The sequence below is a fragment of the Mobula hypostoma genome, chromosome 11 (genome assembly GCF_963921235.1).
Source record: "Mobula hypostoma chromosome 11, sMobHyp1.1, whole genome shotgun sequence".
NCBI lineage: Eukaryota > Metazoa > Chordata > Chondrichthyes > Myliobatiformes > Myliobatidae > Mobula > Mobula hypostoma.
In genome coordinates, this window is record NC_086107.1 from 100,809,139 (window position 1) to 100,829,414 (window position 20,276).

A 20,276-nucleotide genomic window follows, 5' to 3' on the forward strand; every position below is an offset into this window, starting at 1 on the left:
AAATAACATAAACACTTAATGCTGCCAACATTCATTCCAGAAAGCAAAGGCTTGAGGTGTTGGTCTGTAGGAATAAAAACAAAATGTTGGAAAAACTCAGCTGGTCAAGTGGCATCTGTAGAGAGAGAGAGAGAGAGAGAAAGAAACTTTTTTCAGGTCAATGACCTTTCATCAGAACTAGAAAAAGTTAGAAAGAAAATGTTCTGAATTGCAGAGTGGGGGTAAGAATAGAGGTTTAAACTCTGTTACATATATCTTCTCTTCATTCAGCCTTTCCTACAACGTGAAGTATGCTTTATTTCCAATTCTTCCTCGTTATGATGATGGGTCATTAACTCTTTCTCTTTAGATGTCTCTTCATCTGCTGGGTATTTCATTTTCTGTTTATTCTCTTTTATAGATCCCTCCATTATCCTACTCTATATCTCTGTTCCTTCATCAGCCCTACAATTGTCGAAGATTTCTATGCTCCTCCATTGGCCTCTTTCATGTACACAGTTGACTTCAGTATGGCTATGGCTGACTTGAACTTCTGGCAGTTATTACGGATACCACTTTACCTCTCCACTTTTGAGATGTTCTTTAAGATCTACCTCTGTTCTGATATGTGGTTGTGACAATTTTTGATTGGTAATATTCCTGTGTAATGCCTTGGAATATAGGTTGCCACGTAAATGCAGGTTATTGTTGCAGCTGCTTGAACACAAATTCAAGACCGCAAACAGGAGAAAAACCACACTCAGGTTGGAGGAACAACACCTTGTATTCCATCTGGGTAGCCTCCAACCTGATGGCATAAACATTGATTTCTCTAACTTCTGTTAATGCCCCTCGTCCCCTTCATACCCCATCCCTAATTTTTTTTCTCTTTCCCTCTCACAATAACTCCTTGCCTGTTCTCCATCTTCCTCTGGTGCTCCCCTCCCTCTTTCTTTCTTCTAAGGCCTTCTGTCCTATGATACTCCCCCTTCTCCAGCCTTGTATCCCTTTTGTCAATCAACTTCCCAGCTCTTGGCTTCATCCCTCCCCCTCCTGTCCTCTCCTATCGTTTCGGGTCTCCCCCTCCCCCTCACACTTTCAAATCTCTTGCTATCTCTTTTTTTCCGTTAGTCCTGACGAAGGGCCTTGACCCGAAATGTCAACTGTACTTCTTCCTATAGATGATGCCTGGCCTGCTACGTTCCACAAGTTCAAGGAACCTCTTTAGTTGTCTTTGGAATTTCTGAGCATGATATCAATCTAACTAAAAAGTGCTTATCATGACTGTTTTCAGGGCATCTCCCAGGTGTGAGAGAGGTATCTTAGTGCTTGGGTAAAGAAATAGATCTGTAGTAAATACAACAAATTTTATTATTTGCTAATATTTGTGAGAATATGTGGGGCTGAAGGGTTAAAGAATAAACATGTCACTCATGAGATTGATAAAATGAAATTTTTATGTTGTCACACATTTTATTTTCAGAATTTCACATCTTTTTATAGGTACCTTAAACCCTTTTTATTTTTTGCCATTCACTGACTGCATCTCATTTGTTAAGCCCTCTTGCCAGTATGTTGGGAAAGAATGACACAGATCTGTCATCAAAACTTGTATTTGAGACCCTTTGTTTGATTTACCTTGGTCCAGGTTTCCAAAAAATCTGGATTTGGAAAATATTCCAGCTTTGTAAGCTTATATGGCGCTTTTTATAGGTTAACCATGAAGGTGAAAATAATATGTAAAATGGTTTCAGAGCAGAGGTGGGAATTGCTATGGAAGTAGTCTTAGACCCAGATACAAAATTGGGTTTCCTCTGGGTGCTCCTGTTTCCTCCCACATTCCAAAGACATACAGGTTAGTAGGTTAATTGGACAGTGCAGACTCATTGGGCTAGAAAGGGCTAGTTACCATGCTGTATATCTAAATAAAAAAATAAATTAAATTTTTTTTTTAAATATCCTAAGATATTTTATGTGGAGAGAACGTAGAAATGGTTAGGGGGAGAAATGCTGGAAAAAGAGTAGAAGCCAGACACAATGTGTTTGGTTTCTTATGGTTGGTCTTAAGACAAAAATAGTACTGTGGAGGTAACCAAAGGGCTGAGAAGACTTGGCAAAGAAGAAAGTTAATATAGAAGCTAACCTCGATGATATTGCCAAAGTGCAGCAAAAGGGAAAGATGAGGACACAAAACAAATATAGTAGTTAGTAGTGAGGTTTCACTAACTGGTCAACACTTGAGTTTTAGAGTAGGAGGGATAAGGAATTAAGTGAAGATTTTCAATAGGTAATTATGTATTGTAATGTTAATTGGTACTAATGTTTTCATTAATTATATTTCAGGTGATTGAAAGAGTAGTTAAATATTTTGAGATGATACTTCACTGATGTCAGCAGACTAGAGATTATCAATCAGCGTCACTAAAACAGATCCTTTGATAATTATCACATGGTGGTTTTGAGAAGTTTATGCAAAATTCTGTGATGCATAATTTATTTTGGGGTAAACTGTTCAGTGTTTATTTGTGATTCAGCTCAGGGAAGTTTGTCTTTACTCAGTATCACTAAAATTGAATATTTTTGGTTATTAAATGCTTCAACTTTTAAGTGCGGTTAAAATGACCAATGTGTGCCAGATCACAACTCACAGTGCATAGCAGAAGAGTGCTGCAGTTAATAGTGTAGCTTCATTACACAGCACCTGCAGTGTGGTGTTTTCCCTGGAGTTCACATGTACTCTCTGTCATCCTGGGTGCTCAGATTTTCTCCCATAGCCAAAAGACCAATTTAATCTTGACAAATTCAAGCTGATGTATTTTGAAAGAAGGCAAACTAGGGTAGGATCCTAGAGCGTACTAATGAACAGAGGGACTTGGTTGTCAAGTCCATAGTTTTCCTGAATTGGATAAGGTGGGGAAGAAGGTATATGGCATATTTACATTAACTAGCCATGGCATACAATATAAAAGTTGAGACAATTTGTAACAACATCATATAAACATTGGTTAGACAATATCAGGAGTATTGTGTACAGTTCTGGTCACTACACTATAGGAAGGATATGATTGTGCTGGAGAGGGTGTGGAGGATATTCGCCAGGATGTTGCCTGGAATGGAGCATTTCAATTGAAAGGAGACTGGGTTTGTTTTCCTTTGAATTGAGCAGGCTGTGATAGCTAAAATTATGAGGGGATAGGGAGGGTAAATAGTAAAAATCTTTTTCCATAGTGGGAGTATCCAGGACAAGAGTCTGTAGGTTTAAAGTTAGAGACTCGAAGTTTAGAGATGACCTGAGGGAGGGTTTTATTTCTTCCAGACCATATAGTCTGGAATGTGCTGTTTGGAGAGTTACTGATGGCAGATACTCTCATATTTAAGAAATTTCTAGATAAATATTTGAATCGCTGAGACATAAAGTTATAGGCCTGATGTAGGTAAATGGGATGAATGTAAATAATCCCATAAATAATGTACAGCAGGTGGCATAGATATGGTGAGCTGAAGGTCCTTTTCCTGTATGACTATGATGTACAGTTTGCTAAGTTAACTTCCCTCAGTTGTTTAGGAGCACCATCTGGGAAAATCTTCCTTCCTCATGAACTTTATTCTTTTTTTGACTTGTCTTTCACTCATGATTTTTAATCATAACTGAAGTTTGATGTTTCTATTTGATTAAGATGTTCATTGCACGTGCATTCCCTGATTTTCCCCTTTACGATTGTTAGATTTACCTCTCTGTCCTCTTCACTAAATGTACTGTATTAACTTCCTTTTACCATCTGTTCAGATTATTTTAATGGTTACTAACTTTGGTTTCAAGATTACAACATCTCATATTCTAATGCCTCTCCAAACTTCCCTCCTTGCCATTTCTGGTAATATTTACAACTGATAGATCAATGTGTTCAAGACTTAAAACAAAATCGAATGGTTCAGAAGTCCCTGGCATTTGAAGACTTACAGTGCAAGGTTTGGCTGGGATGGTTCTCCTTGGAGGAAAACAATTAAACTCACCTCAAGATCAGGGGCGTATTTAAAATTTTTGGCCAAATGACAATGGGGAATTGTGTGGAAAAATGTTTTTACATCATGATCTGAAACTTCATGGAAGCAATCAGACTCTACAATGTGGCATTTGACAGACACTTGATAGAGAACATTTTCAGGCTTTTGTGAAGCAGCAGGAATCTAGAGCAATTTCATTAGTCTACTTAACAGCAGGCAGAAATACTTCCCTGAACTACTACCAATGTTGTAGTGATTCTCCTGTTATCCTTGTACTTGTATGCTATGATGATCTGTATTTTAGTGGTAGTATCTTGTTATTGCTAAATTGGTAGCCATTTTGGAAAAAAAAAACAGCAAGAGGTGCTTTATTAACACACAAGCGAGTTCTGGCCATTTTTATAAAATACAGTCTCTTAAGCTGTATCTCCTGAGTGTCAAGAAGTGTTCAGTGCAGTAAAGGTGCTGTATCTATCGCAAATCCAGTGATGCAGCTTCAATTTTGAGCTTGTGTGAATGTAGTCTGAGTTTGAGTTTCTATAAGATGTTCTAGTTTCCTCACACATTCCAGAAGTGTTCTTATTGATTTGCTACTGTAGAGAAAAAAGACATGTTAGGAAAAAGCTATGTAGGGGTCGTTAGAGGTGGTGGGAGCAAGAGAAATGGGACCTTTTTTCTGTGCTCATAGTCATATGTAACACAGGGACGGGCATGGAAAAAAGTAGTTGACATTTCGGGTTGAAACCCTTTGGCAAGACTGACATTTATTTTAATCTCATTTGGTCCAAATACCGGCATCTGCACTTAACCATCTTTCTCTTTTAATCACATTTGTAATTACCATTATAAGTCAGTGAATTCAATGTTTTTTTAGACATGTACTTTGCTGATATACTACTTTGTTTGGCATATATCCCTCCAAATCTTTCCTATCCTAGTAAAGCAAGTCCTTCAGTCTTAGCAACTTACACGAAATGCTGGAGGAACTCAGCAGGCCAAGCAGCATCTATGGAAAAAGAGACTAATCGACGTTTCAGGCTGAGACCCTTCATCAAGACTGGAGAAAAAACGAGGAGTCAATGTTTAAAAGTGGTGGGGTGGGGGAAGAGAGTGATAGGTGAAAATGTGGGGAGGGGGCGATGGGTTTGAAGTAAAGACCTGGGGAGTTGATTGGTGAAAGAGATACAGGGCTGGAGAAGGGGGAGTCTAATAGAGGACATATATATATAACACATCACGCGGAAAGATGAACTAGAAAAACTCAGACTCTCTGGAAAGATTGAGGGGAGCAAACCTAGAGGAAGACCTTGGCTTATGTACATCAAAAGCATAGCCAGGTGGCTACACATCGAGGAAATGGAAGTCATCCAAAAAACGAAGGATAGATCTATATGGAAAGCCATGGTCACCAAAGTCCGCATCGGATAGGGTACCTAGACAGACAGACAGACTTTGCTGATGCTATAGTACCAAGAATAAACCACTGCCTCACGACAATGGAGGCCTGGTTTCTATCCCCAACTCATCAGGTGCTGTCTGTGTGGAGTATACATGCTCTCCCTGTGACACTCTAGGTTTTCCATAGAGTGCTCCAGTTACATCCCAAAGAGGTGCAGGTTGGGTGGTCAGTAAATTGCACCAAGTGAAGACTGAGGGAGAATATGCTATGGGGAAGTAAAGGATGTATTGGTTCAGACTGAAGGAACAAGATCTCCCAGTGACCACCCATTTTATTTCCACTTCTCATTCTGACATGTCCATCAATGGTCTCCTCTATTGTCCTGATGAGGCCACACTCAGGTTGGAGGACCAACATCTTGTATTCCATCTGGGTAGCCTCCAACCTGATGGCATGAACATCAATTTGTCGAATTTCTGGTAACTGCCCCTCCTTCACCATTCCCCATTCCCATTTCCCTCTCTCACCTTATCTCCTTACCTGCCCATCACCTTCCTCTGGTGCTCCTTCCCCTTTTCTTTCTTCCATGGCCTTTTGTCCTCTATTAGATTCCCCCTTCTGCAGCCCTGTATCTCTTTCACCAATCAACTCCCCAGGTCTTTACTTCAAACCACCCCACTACCCCCAGCATTTTCACCTATCACTCCCCCCACCACTTTTAAACATTGACTCCTCGTTTTTTCTCCCGTCCCGATGAAGGGTCTCAGCCCGAAACTTCAACCATTCTCTTTTTCCCATTGATGCTGCTTGGCCTGCTGAGTTCCTCCAGCATTCCGTGTAAGTTGCTAAGACTGGCTTTACTAGGATGGGAAAGATTTGGAGGGATATATGCCAAACACAGGCACATGTTCAAGTGGCCAAATGGGTGAGTATAGACGCGATGGGCCGAGGGACCGTTTCAATATGACTCATAGACCTCGTGGGCTGCATTCTTATAAATAAACTCCCGGAAATTAAAGGGCAATCTTGTAATGTTGCCACAACTTCCCCCATTGCTAAAGATTTACTATTTCTATATAATCTCTATTCTATATTAACGTGCTTTACAAGATAATAAGACGCCCCAAACTGAAGCTCCCAGAAGGCGGCCGGCGAGCGGCCCGTCACCATGACGACTCATCATGACGCCGCATCACCCCATCAGCCGGAGCGCCAGCCCATTGGCCCGCCGGCGTCTCGTGTTCTGGGTAACAACAAACGGTCGCTGCTCGCGCCACCGTTCGAGCAGCATACGCGCGGAAAGGGGGCGTCTCCGGCCTGTGACGTCACCCCGGAGCAAGATGGCGGCGCTGTCAGTGAGGAAGTAGCATCGGCGCAGGGAATGGCAACAATGAAGCCCGAAAGTAGGAGATACGCCAAATTATTTTTTTGAGAAAGGGGTGGGAAGAGTCACCATTTCATTATTACATTCCCAGAAAAGCGTCTCCATCACTGTTCTGTTAAAGTAATGGAGAACGAGGACATGTCGCTGGAGAATATGGACCCCTCACTGACTGAGTTCAGTGAGGGACTCAATTTTGGGGATATAGACGGTGAGTTGGTATTTTGTCGACCATTCCCAACCCCTTGGGCGTTGAATGTCACCCGCCACAGCATATTACTTGCAGTATGTGTGGTTCTGCAGGGAGGGGGAAGGAAAGAGTTTACAGTTGTAGGGTATTTACTCTCCTTACTGTTAAGAGTTAATCAGAGGTAGTAAGTTCAATGTGATGATTTGATGTATAATATCTATAAACTTTGCAACTCGGAATGTAATATATGCTACTGAAACTTATTTTGTTGATCAGTGTTTTTGATACAAAGTACTTGTCTTCCTTCAAAATTGTATGCTTTTTTACTTTCAAATTATTATGAAACTATCGCATCTGTGCTTTTAACAAAATAAAATGAATTTAAATTAGAACATGGCCTTTGGCCCATTGTGCCCCACACTGGCCAATACAGTGTAACCGAGGCTTGTTCATTTTCTAGTTCCTATCAATATTGTGAACTACAGCATACTGAGCTCATCTAGGCTTTCTTCAAATATTCTGATATTCCACTGCTCCAAAAGGCTTTCAGACAGTGGGTTTAAGATCTCTACCATCTTGAATCAAAATGATTTTTTAAGATTCCTATTAAAAATGTCTATAAATCATCTTAAATCTGTGCCAGTTCATTATTGGCCTTTCTGCTCAGATTAGCTTAAATTAATCTATTATACGATCTACGTGTATCATGAGAGCAGAATTCGATGTTGGAGTCGGTTTTCCATCCAATAACTCCATGGCTGGTATTTTCAGTCAGTGCTGTTTTCCTGTACCATCTGCTGCTAAGGCAATCAGTATATCCACTGATGTGCTTAACAATAGCAATCTTGCATTCTTAATCCAAAGTTCCTGTTGGCCTTTGTCCACAAGAAATGAGCCCCTATATCCATTGGATGAATTAATTTTTTTTCTGTCTTGTATAGCTGAATTACAGTCAGGGTAAACATCTTCTTGCAATAGTTGCCAACATACCATTTCTTCCAAATTGCTTGCTTATGTGTTATTACCTTCCAGTGATCTGTGTGCGGGATCAGCAATCTGCTGGAAGTGTGCTTTTGGGGAGGGGGGGAGAGGAATCTATGGGTTGACAAATGCAGAGTCTGGGGCAAAAAATAAACTGCTGGTAGAACTGAGGTCAAGCCACATCTCCAGAGGCAAAGGGATTGTCAAGGTTTTCGATCAAGATCTTGCATCAGGACTGAGAGTGTAGAGGGAAGACTGATGGTATTTTGAGGCTGGCAGGGTTCTGGGAGTTATGGGTGAGAAGGAATGAACAGACCAAGGGAGTCACAGAGAATTACGGAAAGCAGAAAGGGAAGAAGAGCAGAAGATGTGGCGGGATTCTGTTGGAGCTGAAGAAGGTGGTGAAGGATGATATGCTGGATATAGAGGCATCCAATCTATTTTCATAATGTGCACCTGCTATGTATTCACCACCTACTAAAATTCTCCAGAATACCTTGAAGTCCTTGCGTCCCTGTCAGAGCTCTCAATCTATCCCTTTTGTTAGCAAACTTCGAGCACCTCCACACCATCTGCCACAAACGGGACTTCCTGGTAGCCAAAATTTTGACTCCAATTCCCATTCCAATGTGTCGATCTTTGGATTTCCAGCATCTGCAGATTTTCAAACTTAGAAATATTCTCTTCATTTATATCATCCACATCTCTGCAGGTTGCAAAGAGCTGGGCCCAAACATTCATTCCTCTTGTCACCCACTAGTCATTGCCTGCACCCTAGGAAAATCATATTTATTCCATCTCTCCTATCGACAGATAACCATTTTCCAATGTGTGACAGTAGAGTAGCCTAGTCCTGTGTATTTTAATTTTGTACGCAAATTTCTGAAACCTTATCAAGTTATTCAGAAAATCTAAATACGCCACATCCTCTAGTGCACCTTTACCTAGCCTACTGTGTACGTCATCAAAACATTCCAGTGTTTGTTGAATATGATTTTCCCTTCATAACATTGTGTCAGCTTCTTCTGATATTGGATGTTAAGTGTTAGCGCACGTGGGTATCTAACTGCAGGAGGATGGATAAGAATGACGAATATCAACAATACTTATTATGTTTTTCTATTCTGAAGCTACACTTCAGAATGCTGCATCTGCTATTTAATTGTCAGACAAATGAACTAGTAAATGCCACCGGGGTTTGGGTGGGGTGGGGTGTGGAAACTGTCAGGACATGCTGATGAAAGGTCTAGATGGAGTGGATATGGGGAAGATCTTCCAAATAGAACATAGAACACTACAACACAGTGAAAGCTCTTCAGCCCACAATGTTGTGCCAACCCAACACCTACTCTAAAATTAGTCTAACTCTTCCCTCCTACAGAGCCCTTCATTTTACTATCATACATGCATCTATCGGTGTGGGCACGTGGCTAAGTGGTTAACGCATTGGACTAGTGACCTGAAGGTCGTGAGTTCGAGCCCCAGCCGAGGGAACGTGTGTGTGTCCTTGAGCAAGGCACTTAATCACATGGTGCTCTGCGATGACACTGGTGCCAAGCTGTATGGGTCCTAATATCCTTCCCTTGGACAACATTGGTGTCGTGGAGAGGGGAGACTTGCAGCATGGGCAACTGCTGGTCTTCCATACAGCCTTGCCCAGGCCTGCGTTCTGGAGAGTGAAGACTTTCCAGGCGCAGATCCATGGTCTCGCAAGACTAACAGATGCCTTTTATTCTTGCATCTATCTAAGAGTCTCTTTATTGTCTCTAATGTATTTGGCTCTGCCACCACCCCTGGCAGGGTGTTTCATACACTCACCACTCTCTGTGTAGAAGAAACCTGCCTCTGACATTCCCCCTATACTTTCCCCTCCAGCATCCTTAAAGTTATGTCCCCTCATATTAGCCATTTCCTCCTTGAGGAAAAAGTCCCTGGTGGTCCACTTTGGCTATCTTTTTCAGACCAGCTCCTGGTAAATCTCCTCTGTACCCTCTCTAAACCTTCCATGTCCTTCCTGTAATGAGGTGACGAGAGCTGATTATAATGTTCTTAGTGTGGCCTAACCAGGGCTTTTTTAGCGCTGTAACATTACCTCAGCTCTTGAGCTCAATCCATCGACTAATGAAGGCCGACACACCATAAACCTCACGCTTTCTTAACAACCGTATCAATTTGTAGGGCAATTTTGAGGGATATAGACCCAAAGATTCTTCTGTTCCTCCAAAATGTTAAGAATCTGACCGTGAACCCTGTATCCTGCCTTCAAATTCAACCTTCCATACTGAATCACTTCACACTTCTCCGGGTTGAATTCCATCTGCTGCTTCTTAATGCAGCCCCCGCCCCCAATCTTGTCAAAGTCCCCTTGTAACCTATGACAGCCTTCTGAGCTATTCACAACTCCAGCAACCTTTGTGTTATCTGCAAGCTTACTAACCCTTCCAAGTTATGTATAAAAATCACAAAGAGCAGGGGTTCCAGAACAAATTGTGGGAGAGTCTAGGACCAGAGTGGACAGCCTCAGAATAGAGGGCCGTCCCTTTAGAACTGAGATGAAGAGGAATTTCTTTAGCCACAGGGTGGTTAATCTATGGAATTCATTGCCACAGACAGCTGTGGAGTCCAAGTCATTGTGTATATTTAAAGCAGATGATAATAGTAGGGGCACCAAACGTCATGGGGAGAAGGCAGGAAAATGCAGTTGAGAGGGAAAATAAATCAGCTATGATCAAATGGCCTACTTCTGGTTCTTATGATCTTGTGTAGTAATGGGTGAGTGCGATGTTGCAAACAAGATATTGCAGGTGCTGGAAACCACAAATAAAACAGGAAGTGTCAGAAAACATGTTTTCAGTCAATGATAGTGCGTTGCCTTTGATGAAAAGTCTATAGCCTGAAATGAGGACTACGTCAGGTATAAAACACTTCAATCAGACCTAGTCATGGGTAACTTACTCATCTTTCACAATGTCACTCTTCCAAAGCACTTAATACCTTACTGTAGGTGGGGGGGAGGAATGTCGACTCAGACCATGAGAGACCTGTGTCGGGCACTTTCATGCCTTACAAGGCGCAGATTGGAAGTCTGTGTGGGGCACCACTCCTCGCACAGACACTAGAGCAATGTGTGGTTAAGTGCCTTGCTCAAGGGCACAAACACACTGCCACAGCTGAGGCTCGAACTAGCGACCTTGAGATCACTAGACAAACCACTTGGCCACGTGCCCAACACTGATGAAATTAAAGTCATGTTATATCAGAAACTAGTTTGATATTGAGTAGCATAATTTAGTTAATACAAAAAGAACATTTATTAAGGGTTATTGCAGCATTTAGTTTCTTGTCCCTAGTAAGCTTTCTAGCTTGTTTTTGTATCTTACTGTGATACATGTTGTACTGACGTACTTAAGCCCATCACCCCTTCAGAGCATTGACAGTAGCTCGCTAGGGTCCTCTGTCCTGGGCCAGTCTTTAATGTTGTCTCCAGGTGAAGTCTATCTTCTAGGTGTATCCTTGCTCTCTTGAGGATGAGGTCTTTGGAACTTCTGTTGGCATTTCTGCAGCACCGGGTTTTTATGAGATGGGGTTACCAGCTCCATGCCCAACCCCCTTCCTTCCACAGCTGGGCTTGGGACTGACTGTTCATGGTGGAGTTGATACATGTTGTAATTGGATGTTGTGGTGTTCTCCAAGCTTTGCAATTAGCTTGCAAATGTTTTATCAGCAGTCGAGGTGATGCAGTGCACAGTTGCTGGTGTTTCTCTCACGGAGTGCTCACGTTAAATAACCCCCTGTTTGCTTCCTTCAATTCTGATTGGTTACCCCTTCAGTTGACCTTTGAATTCTATTGGCTCATGTTTCTTTGGCTCTTAGGGGTTCGTAGATGGTGTCTATTTCGTATTTGTTTTCAGAGTTATGAGAAAAGAACCACGCTTCTAAAAATTCTCATGCCTGCTATATAAACGCGAGCACACCCAGAGAGAAACACCAGCAGCTGCACACTGAGGATCTCACCTTGACTGATGATGAAGCATCTGCAAGCCAATCGCCAAGCTCAGCGAACATCACATGACCAAACGCCTCAACCCGAGCTACCAATATTCACCACCATTCTAAACGTGTTGAAACCTCCAACCAAATCTGGATAAGCTCAACTCACGCTCTTGCCTCTTGATAAACTGGAATCTCTTGCATCAGAATAATGTGGAGCCCGGAACCTGTAAAGAAAAAAGTGTTTCTTCTGAGCTGCCTTTTGTGCAATTATTTTGCAATTCAGATATGCACTATCTGCTTATTTCATCAGAGGAGGAGTAGAACACCATATAGCCCTTGAGCATGTTCTGTCCTGGTCACACACCCAGCACCATTACCTCCACTAACCCTTATGCCTTGGTTTATCAGAGTATAAGAGGTCAGTTAGGCCGTTCGGCCAATCAAGTCTGCTTTGCCATTTGATCTTGACTGATTTTATTTTCCCTCTCAGCCCCATTTAGTTGCCTTTTCCCTTGACTAATCAAGAACCTATCAACTTCCGCTTTAAATTTACCCAATGACTTGCCCTCCACAGACATATATGGCAATGAATTCCACAAATACATCACCTTCTGGCTGAAGAAATTCCTCTTCATTGCTGTTCTAAAGGGATGTCCTTGTATTCTGAGGCTGTGCCCTCAAGTCCTCAACTTTCCCACTAATGGAAGCATCCTTTCCACCTCCACTCCTCCACTCTATCTAGACCTCTCAATATTTGGTAGATTTCAAAGAGATTTCTCTCCCCCCCCCCCCCCGCCCCATTCTTCTAAACTATAGTGAATACAGGCTCAGGGCCATCAAGTGCTTCTCATATATTAACCCTTTCATTTCCTGGGTCATTCTCATAAACTTTCTCTGGACCTTCTCCAATGTTAGCCCATCCTTTTTTGAGCTATGAGGCCTCAAAACTGCTCACAATACTTTAAATGTGTTCTGACAAATGTCATTTTAGTGCCAATGCATTACATCCTTGCTTTTATATTCTAGTCTTCTCAGAATGAATGCTAACATTGTATTTGCCTTCCTTACTACTGACTCAACCTGCAAGTTAACCTTTAGAGAATCTTGCACAGGACTCCTGAGTTCCTTTGCACCTCCAATGTTTGAATTCCTCCCTGTTTAGAAAAAGCTTACTCTTTTCATCCTTCTGGCAAATGCATGACCATATGCTTCCTTTCATTGTATTCTATCAGCCACTTCTTTGCCCATTCTCTTATTCTGTCCCAGGTCCTTCTGTAGACTCCTGAAATCTATCAGTCTCCATTTTGGGTGAAATTTGTGACTGGGCCTCCTTTGCTCTATAAGGTTGAAAGTTCCAGAGGTTCATCATCCACCTTTCCATCCCGAATAACCTCCCCCATGTTCCCCACTTCTAGATTCCTCAACTCCGGAAAATATCATTCCTGCAGCCATCCTTTTGAACGTTGTAAGAAGGGTCTTGGCCCAAAACGTCGACTGTCTATTCATTTCCATAGATTCTGCCTGACCTGCTGAGTTCCTCCAGTATTTTGTGTGTATTGATTTAGAATTTTACAAATTTCAATGAAGTCACCTCTTTTTCTTTCAAAAACTAGAGAGTGAAGCATAGTCTATTAATGTCTCCCTGTATAGTAAACCAGAGAGGAACTAGTCTAGTGAATATTCCTTGCACTCCCTCAGGTACTTCTGTTCTTAGGAGACCAAAGTTTTACACAATACTTTTGGTGTATTCTCACCAAGACCTTGTTTCATTGCAGTAAGACATGTTTATTTCTGTTGAAATCTTCATCATGAAACCTAGCACATACTTTATTGTTTTACAGATTACTGCGCTTTCCTGTCTGGATTGTAGGATTTGTGAAATTGGATAGGCTGGGGGCGATTTCCCTGGAGCAAAGTAGGTTGAGGGCCGACCTAATGGAGGCCTATCAAATTATAAGAGTGATAGACAAGATAGTCAGTCAGAATCTTGTGCCCATATTAGTGGTATCACAAACAAGAAGGCATAGGTTTAAGGTGAGAGGAAGTGAAAGAGAATTTGAGGGGAACATTTTGTTTTACACAGAAAGTAGTTGATACCTGGAACTTGCTGCTGGAGGACGTGGTGGGATCAGATACAATTACTGTTCAGGTACTTGGATAAGTCAGACAGAGAAGGATATGAACCCAATGAGGGCAATTGTGATTGGAGTTGATGACAAAAGAGTTTGACGTGGACGTGGTGGAATGAAGAATCTGTTTCTGGTCTCTGCAACTCTATGACTGTGTTAACATTTGGTGGGAGGACACTTCAGTTCCTTTGAACATTAAAATTTCCAAGCCCCTCTGCACTTAATAAAAAAAAAGCTTTTATCTTTTACACTAAGAATGGACGACCTCACATTCAGCATATTAAAGCCTCCTTATCTCATCCTTACTGCTAAGTGCATCTCTTGTTTCCTGATTACAGATTTTTCATGTCAATTCCTACCAAATAATGTGCACAGAGGCAATGACATAACTGAACATACAACAAGGCCTTTCAGGTTTTGAAGCTGAAATTTATAAGCATCTGTTCCTTCTAGAATAACGCTAGACAGTCCGTGCTGTAAGTCTTTTGCTCAGAGTTGCTCTGGGAGAAAGGCAGGGAAGTTGTGGTTTCAGAGGCAGTTCCATGGACCCTAGTACATAACTTAGATGGCACTGTAGTCCAGGGTTTACAAATGGTGTGAGGTTGAAGATCCCCATAGGTGACTGTAAGGAGTTTGTACATTCTCCCCGTTACCACGCGAGTTTCCTCCGGGTGCTCCAATTTCCCCCGTATTCTAAAGGTTACTAGGTTAATTGGTCTCATGGGTGCCGGCTCTTGAGTAGAAAGGGCCTGTTACGTGCTGTACCTCTAACTTGAAAGAAAAATGATACCAGCTGCAGAATGGAATGTTGCATGTTGTCAAATGTTGCCATTATTTGAGATACTGTCAGTCTGGCCATTCTCTTCTAACCTCTCTCATTAATAAGGCATTTTCACTCTCAACTGCCGCTCACTGGATGATTTTCCAGGAGATTAGCAGTTTCTGAGGTACCAAACTACCCCATTTGGCACCAACAATCATTCCATGGTTAAAATCACTTTAATCACATTTCGTCCCCTGTCTGAACAATGACTTAAGCTCTTGACCATGTCTGCACACCACTGTGCATTGAGTTGCTGCTACATGATTGGCTGATCAGATATTTGCTTTAAGAGCAAGTATGCAAGTGACCCTAATAAAGTAGCTGCTGAATGTACATAGAAATAATTAGTATCATTGCAAAGTTAATGGTTACAAGTGCTCATCCAAGTGGATGTCTTGAAAGACAGTTGTAAAAGTTCTTAATGTGGTTTTATGATGGATTCCTGGTTCTGCCAGATCAAATGCTTATCAGTACATGAACTGGGTACATTATTATAAATTTTAGTTGTACTTTAATAAATGGTGACTGACGTTGGTTTCTAGCATTAATATTTTACACTCAGTGAGATGTTATGACAGTTGCTAAGAAAGAAACTGACTCACAGGAAGATGGATTTTCTCCTCCTTGATACTAATTACATTATTATTTCATAGAAATGCTGCAGTTTGTCAGTGGTCAAGTGGGTGACTTTCCTGACCTGTTTGAGCATTTCAGCACTGGTCTGACGGGATGCGAAAAGCTCGACCAGCCTCCAGTTGCTCCACCACAGCAGCAAGGAGCACCGCCGCAGGCACCAATACTGCAACAGCAGCTGGTGCAGCAACAGGTGCAGCAGCAAGTTCATCCCTCCGCAGCACCAGCGATCCCACAGACCCCTTCCCCTGCAACCCAAAGGACCACCCCAGTTCTACACCCTCGTCCGCCAGTACACACACAGCCGCAGCAGCAAACCTTCATGATAACATCAAACTTTACCTCAGCACCGACGCAGACTCGGATCATTCAGCAGCCTGTACTCACCTACCAGAACCAAGGAGGATTCTCAGGTATGAGTTTGCATACAAAGTATTTCAGAATATTATATTTGAGTGCAATCCAAGATTGGATCAGCTTTGGAATTCACGTTGTCACTGTGGGAGGTGGCTCCCTAATTCAAGAACAGAAAGCCATGTATTTGGGCAGTTGCCTGATGTTCAGGCTTCATACTTTGAAGTAGAGTGTTCCATGTTCTTATCAAAAGCTGTAAGAGATGCTGCCTTGTAGTGTCAGACACCTGGTACCGTCCTGATTTTAGGTACTATCTGTGTGGAGTTTGCATGTTCTCCCTGTGATCGTATGGATTTCCTTTCACATGCCAAAGATCTGCCGGATGGTAGGTGAATTGCCCCCAGTTCAAAGTAAATTTATTATCAAAGTACATGTATCTCATCATTTACGACCCTGAGATTCATTTTCTTGTAGCCATACTCAACAGATCTATAGAATAATAACTATGACAGAATCAATGGAAGACCACCCAACTGGGATGTTCAGCCAGAGTACAAAAGACAAAAAACTGTGCAAATGTAACAAAAAGAAACAATGATAAATAAGCAATAAATATTGAGGATATGAGATGAAAAGTCCTTGAAAGTGAGTCCATTAAATGTAGGAACATTTCAATGATGAGGCAAGTGAAGTTATCCCCTTTGGTTCAGGAACCTAATAGTTGAGGGGTAATAATTGTTCCTGAACCTGGTGGTGTGAGTCCTGAGGCTCCTGTACCTTCTTCCTGAGAGCGTGTCCTGGATGGTGGGGGTCCCTGATGATGGATGCTGCTTTTCTGTGACAGAATTTCATGTAGATGTACTCAGTGGTTTGGAGGGCTTTACCCCGTTACCCATGATGGACTGAGCCGTATCCACTACTTTTTTTCCACACTGACTTTACATTTAAAAAATTCATAATTTTTAAGACATCAGTCAATCACTTATGGAAAAGAGACTCATTTATAATTTTTTCTAAATCATATTAGTGATTTTAAGAAATATAACTCTAATTAAAATAAACAAAAATTTTGGATGACCAACCCTCAATAACATTAGTAAGTAGAAAGGAATAATAATGCTAATCATCTTAAACTGTTTACAATTTTTGGATGTGATAATAGGAGATAAAGTACTAAGATCTAATTGTGTATTATCTACTTTTCATCAATTAAAGAATGATGTTCAAGGGAAGAGACAATTTTTTGTTTTTGCAAAACTAAATTTCCCCTTACCAATTTATCCTTTTCTCCTGTAAGAGTTCATGATGGAAATAATAGTTCTAGAGAGGAGAAAGGGGACTTCCATTTGTTACCCCATCCAAAAGGTTCTTCTTCAACCGCAGTTCTCGAGAAACAATATTTAATTGTGAGGAGCACCATGTCCTGCATCATCTGATTATCACACAGCTTTCCAGTTGGAGTGCTGCATATGGGAAGTTTGATACTTTCCCACCTCTTGCAGGGGGAAACTGCTCTTCCGAAATTTACTTCTGAATTTGTTGGTTGTTGTCCAATGGCCCCAGCTAAATACCTCCACCAGCACCACTAATTCTATGCTGCCAGTGTTTTTTTTTAATGTATTCATAGGATGTGGATGCAACATATGTTATCTATTCCTGATTACCCTGGATCTAAAGAATTTCATTTAGACATATAGAATCACATCTGGGCCAGATGGGTTAATCTGGCAAATTTTCTTCCTAGTGTAAACCAGATGGGTTTTTAGAATTATCCAGTCATTTCATTGTTACTGTACTGAACCTAGCTTTAAATTCCACATGTATTTAAATATTTGAATTAATGTTTCCTAGCTGTAGTGGTGGGATTCAGACATGTGCTTCTATATTCATTAGTCTATATTCATTAGTGCTAGCTGCTGCTAGTCAGTTAACTTCTTCACTAAGCTACTTCATTTCCATCTGTTAGGTCACCACACCATCTTACGTACACACCTGTCCCATGTTAGACACTGTTTCTGATTTTCAGTTGTGCCCCACTAGAAATAAACAATTACTTTGTTTGCTTTTTTATGGTCTTACTGATTTGTGTTCCATAATAGTGGTATGTTTTACTCTTCTTTCCCACTCAGACTCCTATTGTGGCTTCCTTGTTCATCCTACCAAAACTCACTACCTCTTATCATCGTTGTTATGTCATATGATGCAGGTGGTCATGGTCTTTTTACCATAGTTGTTCTTGGCGGATTTTCTACAGAAGTGGTTTGCCATTGCCATCTTCTGAGCAGTGTCTTTAAAAGACGGGTGGCCCTAGCCATTATCAATACTCTTCGGAGGTTGCCTGCCTGGCGTCATAACCAGCACTTGTGATATCGTCCAGCTACTCATACGACCATCCACCACCTGCTCCTATGGCTTCATGTTACCCTGAATGGAGGGCTAAACACGTGCTGCACCTTGCCCTAGAGTGACCTGCAGGCTAGCAGAGGGAAGGAGCACTTTATACCTCCTTTGGTAGAGTCGTATCCCCATCCCACCACCAAACCCCTTGTCATTAAATTAGCCTATTTTTCAATTTATATATGTTGTGCATTGAGTGGTATCTCATTCATTTGAGAAAGAAGGAATGTTGTGATTCTTTCCATTGTTAGCCTGTTTTCTTTTTGATGTATTTTAATCTTGGCTATTTCTACAGTTCTTCAGTCCCAGATACAGAACCTGGTCACTTCCCCACAGGTGCAGCCAGTCACCTTTCAGCAGCAGGTACAGGGTCTGTCAGCCCACAGGATGCTTACTTCAGCCGCCACAGCCACCATCCAGACGCTGACACCGGGCACCACCACCTCCGTCCAGACACACTCGCCACAGGTGCAGCAGGTCCCTGTAAGTATGCTTTTCCCTATCGTCCCAATCGCCCATAAACTTCAATCCGATGACTGCTCAGATGGGATATCTGCTCTGAAAGCGCGGAGGTGCTGAATGTTAGGTGGAATATGATGCTTTCTGAACTGATACAACCATGGAATTGAAATGTCAAGAAACATAAATGGTCCAGGACATACGTAAACATGCCCACTGACTTCAGAACCTGATTTCTTAAGCTAATGAAATGTGTTAGATGAACTTGATTTAAATTTAAATTTAATCTGAAAACACCCTTTGCTAAACTGGTTTACTAATCGAATAGAACCATGAACATTATGTTTAGCAGTGATGCAGAAGTTAAAAAAATACTAAACTGATTTCTTAGGCTATTTGCACTGCATGGGGGTAACAAATATTTTCAATTAGGTACTAGTGATGTAAATTATTGTTGATCAATGTAAATGCAATATTTTCAAAAGAATCATCACTTTGCTCCTTATTTCTTATTTCTTTCTGGTCCTGTTAACTTGAATTTCCATGAGCCATTTCCAAGGATGAACGTGTCCATGACACCATTACCTGCTGTTAAAGCTTTTAAACTGATAGTGAATTTTATTCTTTTCCAGGTACTGGTGCAGCCTCAGCTCATAAAGACGGACTCCTTAGTCCTGACGGCGCTGAAAGCTGATCACAGTCCGGTTATTGCGGCCGTGCAGAATCCAGCCATTACCACACTGACCACTCCAATGCAGACCACAGCTTTGCAAGTCCCAGTATGTTGCACTCAAGTAGAACATTGAGTTATTAATGCAGGTGGAAGTAGAGACTGCTTTTCAGCAGATTGTGTTTTTTCTGCAATTTTTATTGAATACTTGTATTCGTTGACAAATGCAGGATGTGAAATCAATGTTATGTAACCTCCATGGATGTCAATCCTTAGCTAACATGTTACTTGACAGTGGCACTTCCAGTGACTTTGATGAGTCAAAAGGCAGCATGTACATGTTTAAAGATTCTGTTCCAAGTCAGTGAGTTAAATGAACTCGTTTAGGTTTGCAGTGGCAGGGACCAATCTTCATTCACCTTTTGTAATCTGAGCATTGTTGGCAAAGACAGCATTCATTGCCCATCCCTGATTATCCTGGAAAATATGAGCCGCTACTGTCCTGGTGGAGGTAATCCCACAGTCAAATGTATAATAAAGCAGTTGCTCTGCAGGCTCGTCAGATGTTCCTGTGTGGATGAGGATTTGTTAGATTCCTTCCTGGGATGAAGGTTGATTCTGAAGAGTGGGCCATTGTTCTGCTGTAATACTTCAGCTAACCTCCAGCAGCTTTCCTCGGCAAGATGAATGGAAAACTGATCAAACTTCGTCACCTGCATTCCAGAAGTACAATTACCCCACCCTCAAGTCATTTAGTTAGAACATGCAGACAGTTCTTGCATCTGTTCACTCTTGAGGCCAATTTCTATATCATCCTTGATTCCTTCACTGAACAGTATGACTATGGGCCTTGCGTGAAATGGATAGAACAACAGGTTCTTCA

At 41.6% G+C, this 20,276-nt stretch overlaps 2 protein-coding genes across 2 annotated transcripts in view; both read left to right on the forward strand.

Annotated features, from left to right (window-relative positions):
- The window catches only part of tom1 (target of myb1 membrane trafficking protein), a 116,721-nt gene extending 109,906 nt beyond the window's left edge, over positions 1–6,815 (forward strand). The window contains exon 12 of the mRNA XM_063061513.1: positions 6,518–6,815. Within this exon, the coding sequence (XP_062917583.1) occupies positions 6,518–6,815 (298 nt within the window). The remainder of the gene's footprint in view (positions 1–6,517) is intronic.
- LOC134354016 (sterol regulatory element-binding protein 2-like) overlaps positions 6,699–20,276 on the forward strand; it is a 59,370-nt gene continuing 45,792 nt past the window's right edge. Inside the window, exons 1-4 of the mRNA XM_063062671.1 lie at positions 6,699–6,975; positions 15,534–15,926; positions 18,560–18,747; positions 19,356–19,502. Coding sequence (XP_062918741.1) covers positions 6,891–6,975; positions 15,534–15,926; positions 18,560–18,747; positions 19,356–19,502 — 813 coding nt within the window. The 5' untranslated portion in view covers positions 6,699–6,890. The remainder of the gene's footprint in view (positions 6,976–15,533; positions 15,927–18,559; positions 18,748–19,355; positions 19,503–20,276) is intronic.